The 14219-nt window shown below is 33.5% G+C and overlaps 4 protein-coding genes across 8 annotated transcripts; 2 read left to right on the top strand and 2 right to left on the bottom strand.

Annotated features, from left to right (window-relative positions):
• Positions 1–430: 430 nt before the first annotated feature.
• Syx16 (syntaxin 16) lies at positions 431–2017 on the top strand. Its single transcript, XM_014230549.3, has 3 exons — positions 431–881; positions 939–1072; positions 1133–2017. Exons 1-3 carry the CDS (start codon positions 798–800, stop codon positions 1983–1985), a joined length of 1071 nt encoding a protein of 356 aa, XP_014086024.1. The 5' UTR covers positions 431–797; the 3' UTR covers positions 1986–2017.
• l(1)G0004 (lethal (1) G0004) lies at positions 1917–2952 on the bottom strand. Its single transcript, XM_014230551.3, has 3 exons — positions 2753–2952; positions 2606–2699; positions 1917–2495 (listed from the first exon to the last, which is right to left on the bottom strand). The coding sequence occupies exons 1-3, from the start codon at positions 2950–2952 to the stop codon at positions 2082–2084; spliced, it is 708 nt and encodes a 235-aa protein (XP_014086026.1). The 3' UTR covers positions 1917–2081.
• Positions 2953–3858: 906 nt separating this feature from the next.
• On the top strand, positions 3859–5859 carry ric8a (ric8 guanine nucleotide exchange factor A). 2 transcript variants are annotated; one of them, XM_014230547.3, is made up of 2 exons: positions 3859–4047; positions 4174–5859. In XM_014230547.3, exons 1-2 carry the CDS (start codon positions 3967–3969, stop codon positions 5776–5778), a joined length of 1686 nt encoding a protein of 561 aa, XP_014086022.3. In that variant the 5' UTR covers positions 3859–3966; the 3' UTR covers positions 5779–5859. The 2 variants fall into 2 exon arrangements, with proteins under 2 accessions (XP_014086022.3, XP_014086023.3); XM_014230548.3 differs by having other exon boundaries at positions 3902–4047; positions 4211–5859.
• Positions 5860–8079: 2220 nt separating this feature from the next.
• Positions 8080–13865, bottom strand: Erk7 (Extracellularly regulated kinase 7). Of its 4 annotated transcripts, none has more exons than XM_036365269.2 (11): positions 13334–13865; positions 12828–12933; positions 12587–12773; positions 11123–11313; positions 10789–10995; positions 10573–10731; positions 10413–10509; positions 10253–10359; positions 10041–10172; positions 9780–9962; positions 8080–9713 (listed from the first exon to the last, which is right to left on the bottom strand). In XM_036365269.2, the coding sequence occupies exons 3-11, from the start codon at positions 12671–12673 to the stop codon at positions 8258–8260; spliced, it is 2619 nt and encodes an 872-aa protein (XP_036221162.2). In that variant the 5' UTR covers positions 12674–12773; positions 12828–12933; positions 13334–13865; the 3' UTR covers positions 8080–8257. The 4 variants fall into 4 exon arrangements, with proteins under 4 accessions (XP_036221162.2, XP_014086079.2, XP_014086080.2 ...); XM_014230604.3 differs by having other exon boundaries at positions 12828–13142; XM_014230605.3 differs by lacking the exon at positions 12828–12933.
• Between the last annotated feature and the right edge of the window lie 354 nt (positions 13866–14219).

Consider the following 14219-nt stretch of genomic DNA (forward strand, 5'->3'; position numbering starts at 1 on the left):
TCAAGTTGATCACACAAACTACTAGTCAAATTTTATTTAAGCTGACAGCCGCGACGTAGGCTGCAAGCAAATTGATAATCAATATTAGTTTCAAGATACCATTGTCATGGTAACCACTTAAAATTGTTGAAAATTTTGCACTAAATTTATAATATAATGGATTGATATACTTATATATTGATATCAATCCATGAATATAATGAAATATTGCACATTGCATGTCATTTGTTTGCAAACTATGTGATCAGCTGTTCAAACTTAAGTTAACTTGCCACTCGACTTGATTAAGAAATTTGATATCAAGACGACCTTCTCGTTCGAAAAGTGAGAGTGCGGTAGTAGAAAAGTGTGAGTGTATTGCAACTTGAAAGCAATTTCTTGATCGTGTAACGTCAGGGTTATATAAATAATTAACACGATACTTTCTTATCCAACTCCTCCTCTTCATAGACAATAATTATTACAATTTTGAAATTTTGCTATTCATATAGTATACATATGTGCACGACATACGTATCAAACTACCAAAGTTACAAGTCAATGTCAGAAAAAGTTAACGGAATAATTATATCGGGTTGTATTGCCTGCTATATATTGTCGTCTCCAATGATATTAGTAACTCTATTAATAGTAATACCAGAGAATGTAAAATATTGCCTGCGGAAACAGCAAATAAACCGTATACATTAACATATGGATGAAAAATTAGTGAAAGTGAAACAAAATTATTGATATTGGATATACATATGCGATCATATTTTTAAAATAATTTATGTTTTAATTCTGATAAAAACAATATGACTTCGCGTAACCTAACTGAGGTTTTTGTGATAATGCGCAATAATGCATCCAAACATCGAAATTTGTATTCTGAAAGCAGAGTATGTATATTTAATAGTAAATTAAAGTGTGTGTTAATAATTTTCTTTTATGGATAGTCGACGGAAGATGCAGAACGTTTAATTAATAATTCAATCCGCGATGCAGAGGAAGGTTTAGAAATGCGGGATGACTACGGTACTCCTCCCTTGTGGATTGATAAGCTAGAGGAAGCACAATACACTTTATCTAAGTATTCGTATACGTATATTTTATTATTGGTGTAGTTATTTTAATTTCCAACAATTTCTAGAATAAAGCCAAAACTTGATGAATTAGGTTCATTACATGCAAGACACCTGTTGCAACCTGCTTTCGATGAAAATTTTGAGGAAGAAAAAGAAATAGAAAACCTTAGCCAGGAAATTTCAAAACTGATCACATCCACTCACCGACATATACAATGTATTCGATCAAGTCTTGGTATAGGAACTAAGATGGAACAGCGGTTAACAGAAAATGTTGTAACTTGTTTGCTACTTCAATTGCAAGAATTGACCTTTAAATTTCGTAACAGTCAAAGTATTTACGTACGTCAACTGAATTCTAGAGAAGAACGTTCACAAAAATATTTTGAAAATGATGATTTCACAAACATTGACTTAGTTCCGGGTACTACAGATGATCACGATAATTTCGTAGATACATTTGATAACTTTCTACAACCCGTTTCCTCTGTATTAAATAATAATAAATCTAGTAACAAACGTAGCTATTTATATGATGATGATTCTTCTCAACAAATAGATGAAGATTTTCAACGTCCTATATCGAATCGCATGACTAAACAGCAACTCCTGCTTTTTGAAGAAGAAAATACTCGCTTCGCAATTAATCGCGACGAAGAAGTCACCAAAATCGTAAAATCTATTTATGATCTTAATGATATATTTAAAGATCTTAGTCAAATGGTACAAGAACAGGGTACTATATTGGATCGTATTGATTACAATGTCGAGCAAACGCAGACAAGGGTATCTGAAGGGCTTCGGCAATTGCAACGTGCTGAAATATATCAAAGAAAAAACCGGAAAATGTGTATTATTATGGTGTTGGCATCTGTAACTTTATTTATGCTTCTTCTTCTTATTTTTACAAAGTTATAAACATGAAATAAAAATAAATATTTGATATTCCATATCTTAGCAAATGATGAATCATATAAGTATTACCAAGGTAATAATAATTGATTAACTTTTGTTTCACATACGTTCAGACAGCCGACTAGCCACTGAGCGGAGGTTCCCGTATACTTTACTTGGGGGTGAACCCAGAATAAGATTACAAATGGCTCTCCGTGCTAGTTGAATATTTTGATAGCTCCCTAAGATGTGAATTTTGCTGTCAGCCAAAACAATGCGAGTTTTTGTAACATTTTCTATAGTGAATTTTGTACGTCCTCCTTTTCCTGCCAAACGTCCTATTGCACGACTCAAATGATCACCACGAAGAGTTTTTACATCCTTTACTTCGAATGTTTCTACAAATAAATCTTCTAAACGAAGCAACGCCAACGCGTCATCCACTTCGAATCCACAAAGGAATGCTTTAACAAAATCAGCACCTTTTTGCAGATTAGATATGTCAGGTGTTTCTTCGGAAATTCTCAACTCTACCTGGATGAATAAAAAACATTACATTCAAGTTGCTTGAAAATATTATTCTTGAAAAATGGTAACGGATTTATTAGACCAAGTTTCAACCGTTGTTTGATCAACATACTTACTTGTTTCGCTTTCATATTAAATCTTATTTGTAACTTCATATGTTCGACAACTGGAGTGAAAATTTTCATCCAGTGTTCTTTAAGAGATGAGTATCTAACATATTTCGGTGTCAGTTTCGAATTAAATATATTATACGGAGATAATACCTGTGTGGTGGAACCGAAATTTTCCTAGTATCACTTTTTTGTCGTTTTACACGCGGTGCTTGGAGTCTTTGCTTTGTTTCCTGCAACGGAGACTCCTCGTCAACGGGTATCGCTGTGTTATAATCTGCAGATCGCTTTGGTGCCCTTTTAGACATGGAAGGCGGTAAAAAATTATCACCATTTATATTTTCCACTTCCATTCTTTATTTGCTTCTTAAATGTATTGTTTACTAGAAAATATTTAAAGCCTTTTAAATGCTTTAAAAACTTCCACAAATAAAATTTGACAAAAACATGTGGCTGAAAATATTTGTAAAGAAACGTCAAATTTATTATTTACATACACAGAGAAATTGACATTCGTATATAAGATCAAAGGCATTCAAGCAGTTTTCAAAATATATCAGAATGTCTACATCTTCAATTATATTAGCATTGCTATCAAAAAGTAACTCTGCAAAGATTCTACTATGCGGAGCCGACCCCTTTCCTTATTTTCGTTACATTGTTATTATTACGTATATATATCCTCGTATTAAATGTGTCACAATGCATATCAACAATGCCTAAAGTAAATATTTTCTCTCTACGATGAAATAATAAAATTCATTAGAAGATCATAAAGTTGGGTTTTCGCAATTCAAATTTATTATAAAAAGCACAAATATAATTGAGAACAACTTAATTTTCTGTATAAGCGAACAATATGCCCAGCATATCACATAGAAATTAAAATTTTTTATAAATAATTTTGGTTAAAAACTTCATAAATTAAATCTTGAATAGATCTCACAAATAATCAGCCGCGAATTTAGTTCGCAACTAAAGCAACCTATTTCAGCTGCTGTGCACATATTTTTAAAATAAGTCCACACGGCGCTAGCCGCTAGTTAAAAAATAATTTTGAATTTAATTTAAAAGTAAGTTTAACGAATATATTGTAAATATATACTACTGGAAATAAATAAATATTTAATGGTACGTGGAACTAGGTCAAACTAGTCACCTAAACGTAAAATCGAGTGTCAAGAATCGATGCTTGATCGTTTTCGGAAGGTCGACTCCGAAAAACCGATTATTTGATGAGAAAACTCGACTATCGAGTAGAATCGGAAACGAGTTTGCCATCGCTATGCCACAGTGAATGCATTTGTTTGGCTTTAGTGGGAAACGTTTTAAAGTTTTTCCTTTATCTTGTTAAACAATAAATTTTAATGGAAGAACACAAATTAGAGGAATTGCGTAGCAAAAACTTCAGTCAGATTAAATCTATATTGACCGAATTTAATTCAAAAGTAAGTACAAATAATGATAGATATGATTATATGTATGTATATAGAGTATAAAATCTAAATTAAATTCCATACAAAAACAAAACTCTCATGTCAATATTTTTTTTTATTATTATTTTAACTGTTTAGAATGATGACCTTTTCAATTTTTCGGCTTTCCATGTAGATGGGCGCTGGCATGCTATGTGGCGTGCACTCTTCGACATACTTAATGATGATAGCTTACAGGACTTGCATGATCTAACTTTAAATAGTGTCCGTATCCTCACAAGAGACAAATGTAGTTTACAAACAGAAGATTTAGAAGAAGATGTATCTTGTCTTCTTAAATTAGCTCACTTGGAGCATCCTGAAGCTGTAGAAGTGTCTGATGATACCGAGCCAACTGGTTGTGAGTCGAGTATGATTGACATTGATTCAGACGGATTAGCAGTTCAAAATGTTAATGTACATTGGAGTGGTAGCACAACCCGAGTTGTAGTTGAGTCTCTTAAATGTCTGTGTAATTTAGTATACCAATGTGCAGATCGCCGTCGCCAATGCGTAAAATCTAACATAACAGATGCTATTCTAAAGCGGATCGCATCATCTGTACAACATCCACCTTCAGTTGAATATTTTGATATGAAATTGTTATTTTTGATAACAGCAATGGAGCCAGCAACACGTACACGTGTACAAATTGATTTAAATGGAGTCGCTTACATGACTGAATGGCTTGATGAAAAACTTGTAGAAAAAGATGCTAGTGATGAGCATATGGATTTATTATGTGAGATGCTAAAAGTAATGTTTAATATTACTACAAATTCTGACAGAAGCCCAAATGAAAATGAAATTCAGAGTCGACATTTAACTGGTGTCCTACGAAAGTTGCTATTGAATTTCGGTGATCTAAGGAATGAGCGAGAGCGTAGCATAATTATGCACGCCATCAACCTTTTGACAAACATTTCTGGTAGTTGTTTGACAGAGTTGATAATGAAGAGTGAATCAGGTGGTCCAGCCACATCTTCTATATTAATTTATGAAGGATACAATGTACGTGCATTAGAAATAATTACGAGGTATTTAAAAGTGATATTAGATGAACAGGAAAAAGCTGCAACATCTAATGAGCTAATTTCTCCAGTTCTAACATTGCTAGTCAAGTGTGCACGAAGTGATAAGATTTTGCGACACTATATCAGAAGTGTAGTATTACCCCCATTACGGAATGTTTATACACGACCCGAAGTGGGAAATGAACTACGAAATCACTTATGTCGGTTTTTAACTTTACCAGAAATGATGTTGCGTGATTTATCTACAGAGTTACTTTTTGTGTGCTGTAAAGAAAATGTATCTCGCATGATAAAACATACAGGGTACGGTAACGCTGCTGGCTTATTTGCAAAGCGTGGTCTCCTAGGGGGTCGGCACGTCGAAAACACTGATTATTCTTCAGATAGCGAGGACAGCGATACAGAGGAGTATAAACAAGTACAACATAACATCAATCCGGTTATTGGATGTTATGAGGCTCCGAAAAAGAGTCCTCTCGAAGGTATGTCTGAGGAGCAGAAGCAATATGAGGCCATGCAGCTTGTAAATCTAATGGACAAATTACACAAAACGGGAGTGGTACAACCATGTCGTATTGGTGAGGATGGCAAACCACAGCCAGTAGATCATATTTTACAATTGCAGGAGGAATTACCTCAACAACAAGCGGATCAGAAACGTAAAACATAAATTACACCTGTATGTTTAGCAAGATTTTAGTAAACTACAAATGATACAAAGCCAATTTCAAATAAATGATAAATATTGAAAGTCGAATTTTAATTTGTAAACGCGAATAATACATTTATATTTTAGTTGCGTTTTTACTCTTATAGCCGTATTATAAAAAAACATTAAATGTTAATTACATAACCAAAGATTTTTTATGTATTACATATTATATAGAAAAATTTATACTTATATGTGTGTTTTAATAAATAAGCATTTAAGTTTCATCCCGCATACCGGATTAAAAAATAAAAATAAATCCCAAATAAATCCCAACCACCCTATTGAAAAATAAAACAAACATTTTAATCTTGAGAATATTAAAAAAAATTTGGCTTTTATTTACCATTTTTTCGCGTTCATTCAGATCAAAAAGTAATATTTTCGATTTTTAATCCCAAACGTCTTGGACCAACATCGGGATTAAAAAATGAAAAAGTAATTTTTAATTCCAAATTTTTGAATTAAAAAATGCGCAAGTCGGCCAACGCTTAATTTAATTTTCCATACCCTTCTGGTATGGTTTTTTCGGTTTTTTGGATTTTGGCTTTTTTGGTTTCAGCTCAATTTTGGAGCGCCATTTGCTAGATTGGTTGATAGCTCCGACGTCATATATAAATCCATTTCTCGTCAGCAGTAATGATGTGTTTGATAAACCGTTTCCACGACATTCGGGTCTACGTAAGCGGAACGGACCCGGATTTTATCAGGCCAAGGCGTTTGATGAATATAGGGCCCTCAGCTTCGTTGCCAATCATTTTTTTTGCGGACAGTCGTCAAATAGCGTCGATTTTGTAAAAGATTCAGGTCTCTGGGTACGAGTCTTTCATTAACGTGTTTCATGCCCAAAACATTAAACAAAATATGTTCAGTCGATCCATAAGAGGTTTTGAGATCTCTGCTATCTTCACCATGAAGATTTTCAAGCACTGTTTCTTTAACTTTTTCGATGTTATCGTCATTAAGAGATGTGAATAGACGACGCGCATGAGGCAAGTTTTCGATGACCCTTCGATCATCATTTAGTGCTTTGTGTCAATCTAATAATTGTTTGTCATAAAGTAGGGTTTTCCAAAACACAATCGTGAAAATTCATTCTGGCCGATAGATAGCGGGGTTTAAGAGTGGTTATTTATACCAGAAAGATCAGGATGACGAGACGAGTTGGGTTCCGGATGTATGACCTTTAAATCACATATACTACAAAAAATTAGTATCGTTAATCTAACAGATTTTATGCCGAATATATCGGTCAATGTCTGTGTTATGTTAATAATATTGACGTTACAACCGAATATTAAAGACCGCATTGGGAAAGGCCCCACTTCTCGAGGATTAATCGTTTATTTCTAAAATAAAAACTTTTCAAATTCAAAAAACAAATACTAACTTAATTAGAAAAAGTGTTTGTGCACAGAATATAATAGTTAAGTTAAACTAACGGCAGACAAATGATGCTCAAAGTAGGGATATGTGTAGTTTTATGTACTAATTTAAAAAACTACAAAAATTTCGTGTGAACATAACCTTTACCGTATTACTAAATGACTTGAAGTGAAAGCGGATAATAGCCATGGTTAGATGCTTTAATTGAAAATTAGTTGGCAACAGGATGCTGCAGAAAGCCGATTATTAAAATTTACAGAAAGCCATATACCGAATTTGAAAATCTCCGTACATATGTCCGACTATTCCGAAAATTTACTGAAATTAAGGGACACATTTTCACGATAACAGTGTGGTCTGGAGCTAAAAAAACATAAATTCGGTTCCGCATCTTCATATCTAATGTAATTACCACATTTTCGTTAATTTGGTTATTTTGTAAGATCAATATTTACCAGGATAAAACCCTTTTAAAAAAAATTATCGTAGTATCTTGAACATACTGTATTTCCGTACCAAAAATTATTGTAATCGGTCCCTGAATTACAATACATTGCTCCATACACATACATACATAATATAATGTTGTTTGTTGTTCAAGGTGACTTTATACCTACATTACTTATCTTAAATATCTTAACAAATTATGTGAAGATGATCACATTTGCCTATAATTTTTTTAACTCGCAGGAGTATTTAATGATGTTTGTAAAATTTCTTAGAAGCCGAACCAAATTCACCCTTCCTTTTCACCTGCCTTGCTTGATTCTTCAAAATCTTTATACATAATTGTTATGTTTACTTTACTCATGATCTGTATCAAAAGATAATAAGACCTTTAATAAGAAAAGATAAAAAATGATCAATATACATATGTAGTTCTTTAAAATATTCAGTGAATATACACACTCATACAAATATATTTTAATTGGATATATACAGGTTAGTACATATAGGTATGTATAGGCAGTTGCCATTACACGTACATAAAAACTCTCATTTAATAACTTAGATAAAATGGCAGTTATTCTAGCATAGAATAGTAAAATCAATATCATTGACAATTTGTTAATGTGTGCTTCGTTAAGTGGCTACTATTTTGGGGTGGTCGCGCTATGAATTTCGACATCGGTCTGCCGTTGCGGTGAATATTGTGTGTAGGCTGTTGATGCGACTGATGAATTTTTGATATGTTAGAGTGTACTTGAAACGACGGATGTTTGTTATCTATCAATACGTCTTTATTCGACATTTTCGTCGATCGGTCTACAATATATTCCTCCCCTTCGTTTTCAGCTGTAACTATAGGTACAGCTCCAACGTTGAGAGTACCATTAAAAATCGCTGAATTAATGCCATTTTTACTTCCAAAATCACGAGTTACCTTGGCAAGCAGATCATAATAGGGATTTTGTTTTGTATTGCACACATTTTGTTGTATTTGCTGTTGATGTCTATTGTTTTTGACATCGGATTTCGTTGGTTCGAGGTATGCCTGTTGCAGAGTATGGGGACGAGTATGCTGTATTTGATTATTAGTTGCGTTTCGAAGGTTATTACGAATTTGACTTTGAATCTGACTATTGCCCTTATTATGCTTTTGTGGCGATTTTTGATGCGTATAACTAAATGTTTCTTTACAAAAAGACTTTACTTCTTTCTTGTATTTTTCTATTTCTTCCTCTAATTTTTTCAATCGTTTTTCATAACATAATCGATCATTTCCTCTGACTATGTTTTCAGTAGACTTCGTCAGACCACTGACAATGGTATTCGTTACGTCCGATTTTGAGTTCCGAACATATGAAGACTTCTTTAAAAATGGCGCGCTGTCATTGTTGTATGGATCCTGAACTTCTATGTAAGATTGTTCATAGTCGATATCTGGATAAGCAAAACTGCTATCTTGCTGCCGGCATTCTAATTTTTGCTGGCTAGAATATTTATTTTGTTGATACTGAAGAAGGTGAGTTGATTGCTCTGGTTTGCTCTTTTGTTCACCTTTACATATCAACGACGAGCTACGGTGTTGTCGGCGAGTGCTATCCACTTTTTTTAGTGCCCCACTGGGGGATGTAGTCTGTCTACCTACTAAATCTCCCAATTGTCCTCCTATACCCAATTTACCATCTGGGAGACTAGTGTAGCCAGCATCTATGGAATGCCGTTTGTCAATAACATTTACGGGAAAATGATCATCATAGCTTCCATGTACTTTTAAGTGCTTCTTATCTTTTACAACTTCTACTGTTTGCTGTGCAAAGTATTTAGAATGTGTTTTGCCGGACTTGCGTTTAGCATTAGGAGATATGGTAGTTAATTTTTTAGTGGGTTTACCGTTTATACTGGGCACGCTGATAGATGGTTGTGTTTCGCTTTCGTGTTTTTCCGGTCGAGTTAAATACTTATCTTTTGAAATATATTTGTCCTCTGAGATTTTGCCTTGCTTAGTCTTATGAGGTTTCTTTAATGTATCAGTCTTGTCGTAGGGTGTTGAAATCTTGTGATCTCTGTACATATAACGAGATATCTAGTTAGGTAAACATATGTATTCAAGCAATTTTGGCGTTACTTACTTTTGATTTATGTTGAAACTCTTAACAATTGTTGTCGTTTGCCGTTTGTCTGGTTTTTCGTTGTTATGTTGAACAATTTCATATAACTTTGACCGATATTCAGGTACAGTTAGACGCACATCATCGCGGAATGGTGGCAAAATATCCACACTCAATTCAATTTCTGGTATAGAGTTGCGAAATCTTTGGTGTTTTTAAAAGAGATACCTGTTTTATAAAAAATCGGTTTAAAGGATAAATTGGTCTTTCAGACCACCTTACTTTTCTACATATGGATGGCCCAGGGCTTGTTTTGCTGTAAGCCGAGCCAAGGGATCTAAGACTAATAATGATTTGACCATATTTAAAGCATCTTCTGGAGCATCAGACATCATTTCATTTAATGATGTTTTCCTGTTAAGCACACAGTCAAATGAAAAAAATATGCAATGTACATAAACATTTGTACTGTGTATTTTTTATTTCAAATGCACCTTTCACGTGAAATCTGTTTGCTAAGAAGTACCGATCCGAAACCAGCTCCTACTGCTTTAACGTCGTGATCTGTTATTTCTGGCAGAGCTGTTACTATCCTTTCTATCTATTAAACGTATATATATAAATTATATTATTATGCAAATATACGCTACTTACTTGATTGACAGTACTGCTGCCTTGAAACAATGGCTTTCCTCGTATCATTTCACCAAGTATGCAACCCAAGCTCCACATATCGATCCCTTTAGTATATCTTTTACAATAAAAATATACTGCCAGTGCGAACGATAGTTTTCAAATAAATAACAGAAAATACCTTTTACTAGCGACAAGAATTTCTGGAGCTCTATACCAACGTGTAGCGACATAATCTGTGAGTATGGGCTCGATGGCGTGATCACTAGTCATATCGTTACCGTCTCGCATTGGCCGATTCGAAACAGAGCGCGCTAGCCCGAAATCGGCCAATTTACATCTACAATAACAAACAGGGATATAGAAATAGTTAGAGTTGTGAAAATGTCTCAGTCACCTGCATTTACTATCTATGAGTACGTTGCTTGGCTTCAGGTCCCTATGTATCACATTTCCGGAATGTATATACTTAATAGCATTAATTAATTGGTACATCACATATCTTTTATGAATATCCTTTAAAATAGTGCCCTTCTTAATGATGTTATGCAAATCACTTTCCATATATTCAAAAATGAGGTATATGTCTAAATTATTCGACGCTCTGAAAGTTCCAATTAAAGACATATGTAATTGAGAAGCTCTATTACGCATATTTATTTAAGGATGACAAAGAGATTATTTTTGGCATATGAAGCCTGGGGACGTGTGTAGTGGAATTGTATACTAACCTATATACAGTTAGTAATCGTATGACATTGGGATGATTACGAAATGCCTTCAGAAAAACAATTTCACGAAAAGTTCGTTGCGCATCAGTTTCGTCGCGAAATGCGTCGAAAATTTTCTTAACTGCTACCGTTTCGTTTGTACGCTTATCCAATGCTTTCCACACAATGCCATATGCTCCTTTACCCAAGCGCTACAATTTTTTAGAGACTTAGTTTTTTATTTAAATAAGTATGTATGTATGAATTTATGATATGTTTATCTATCAGCACGTTTGTAGAATTCGCAATGTGACCAAATATGTACTTAATGGTGAAAATAATAAAATATACAAGTAAGGAAGGGATAAGTTCGGGTGTAACCGAGCAATTCATACTCTTGCAACTTGCCGGGATCAAAGCCGGGAAATACCTTCAGGTGTTGTCAGAAGTTTAATAAGTTATATTATAGGTGATAGACTCAATTAGTTATAAATTATATTTTACTTCCCGTCAGCGAAAATTTAATTAAAATCATTCTCAAATGACATATACTTGTATAAATATATGACATAAGCTTAACAAAAGAGGCTAAATTTAATATATTGTTATTAGTTGATGTGCAAAACGTCAACCAGAAGATAGAAATTGATAATACTTGTATAAGGGATATAAGATAAGGCCAAACCACAGATGCCACTACGATTCGTTGTACCAAATTACAGTCTTGTATTTTAATTTGCAGATTAGTTATGGCAATTTATAAGTTTTCGATTGATGGTGGTTTGTGGGCGTGGCAGTGATCCGATTTCGCCAATCTACTCGCCATTCCAATTCGACCAAAAAATACGTGTACAAAGTTTCATGACGATATCTCAATTTTTTCTCAAGTTACAGCTTGCACGGACGGACTGACAGATAGATATCCGGATTTCCACTCGCCACATCATCCTGATCATTTATATACATATGTACGTAACTCTATATCTATCTCGATTAGTTTTTGGTGTTACAAGTAACAGTTAGGTAAAGAAAACTATTATACTCTAGCAACATGTTGCAAGAGTATAAAAACACCATCAGTTTGTATATAGTAGTTATAGTTCATTAGTTCACAACTGTTAAAAACTTTTATTGAAATTGGTAAGATAACCGAATTATAATAATATCAGTATCAATCAATGGAGTTAAGCAGGCTTAGAGTTGAAAGTATATGATCAAATAACTGAAATATTTCAATATAGACAAAATAAGCATGTTAAAGAGAAAGAAAGACAAAATGTATGCTAAACAAATATATATTTTTGAATTATTCTACATCTTATCAAGAAAGTGTAATGCAATAGTTTAATGTGCATATATACATAAGCCATATATTGTATTATACGTAGTTGTTAATTTTTGGTTTAAGCCTTAGTGTTTTATGTATTAATACAAGTATACCTATATTAATATACAAATCATTTGTATCGATTAATAGTGATTTACCTTTTTTATATCAAAAATTTTCGAAATATTTTCATCAATCTCGGACATTTTGTGCTTCTCCTGTTGAGTCTTAGATTTGGTTGTCATTGTGAAGCTCTACCTTTTTACTTGAATAAAATTCGTTTTGAGTATAAGTGCACACGCTTGAACGGGACAATTGAAACTGTCGATCTCATAGAATACGCAACTAGACAGAAGACATTACTATTTTATCGAAATTAAGGTTATCATAACAGATTACATTTTAAAACTGTGCCACCGCGTTGTTAGTGGAAGGGTATTTACGTTGGCGTTGGAAAGGCTTTTTTTGTTTTTTTTTGTGGTGTTGTTGCTCAAGTAACCCGAAACTACAATATATACCGAGATACATATACACACATATATTTGTTACAATTAAATGTTGAATTCAAACGGATTTGTTAGATCGATGATAAAATACGACCGTTGCAATATTAGTGGAAAAGGAAATAGTAACGTCAGTCCTATGAACGGTTATCAATGAAGTGATGCGACGTTGAGTGCAATTTCGTGCATACAAATGCAGTTATATTCGGCTCTGTCAAGCCACATAAAACATACGTATACATTAGCTTTAACATAATAAATAAACATGTACATATATATAGGTTTATGGTGCATTTAACAAAAATACTCGGAATCAAATTTCTAGACACACCGAATGCAAACCGTTTGTATTTTTTGTAAAACATAACTATTGATGTCAACATAAGAAAAATTATCACTCACAGTGTCACTGTTGCTATTCTCCGCAATTTCAGTACAATATTATGATTATGTAGCAATGGTTAGAAATGGAGTTTAGGGATGTTTAGAGACAGCACAGGTGGATAATTATGTGCTCGGACCAAGTGCTACCACATTTTTGATCGTATGTTTACGTGCCTGGGGACACTGCCCTATAGTCGTTGTTAAATTTTCCCTTTTGAGGCTAATTGCACTTAAATCAGTTTAAAAAATATAGGATGTATGCATGTATCTATGTAGTAAAAACTACGTATTCTTCACTTAAATCTTTGCACAAATTATTTAGACACTTCTAACTGATATCAGCTGTGGACATTGGCGTTTAGCTTTCGGAGTTGGCCGAATTTTGCGCACTGGACTTGAGAATATGTGGATAAATGCTAATCTATTCCTTTTATTTATGTTTATTTTAGATAAAAGTGTACAAAAAGTTTTTAAAATATACATATTTGAAATATTTCATTTTATTTTCGATTTATTCCACAGTCAACTTTGTCGATTTAGGAGCTGCACGGTGAAGTCACAAATGAAAAAAGTTATCACTAAAATAGTATTGTTCAATTGAAAGCTTCCACGAGGATGCGTAGTGAATTGTCGCAGCTTTTATTTTTGAATATTTATTTACATATGTAAATACAATACAATACATATAATTGTATATATATGTATGTACTTACGTTGTTTTAGAACTTAACAATTTAGTTTTTGTGCACAAATTTGTTTACGTTTGGTCGCTACATGTTTGTTGTTGACCATAGCAACATGGTATGCAGGTTTCCTGGTGACCAGCAAATATACATATGTATAATACGTATATAAATGCGCTCTGATGTTGACCGGCTGCGAAATCAACTAGTCATACATTACT

The sequence above is a fragment of the Bactrocera oleae genome, chromosome 5 (genome assembly GCF_042242935.1).
Source record: "Bactrocera oleae isolate idBacOlea1 chromosome 5, idBacOlea1, whole genome shotgun sequence".
NCBI lineage: Eukaryota > Metazoa > Arthropoda > Insecta > Diptera > Tephritidae > Bactrocera > Bactrocera oleae.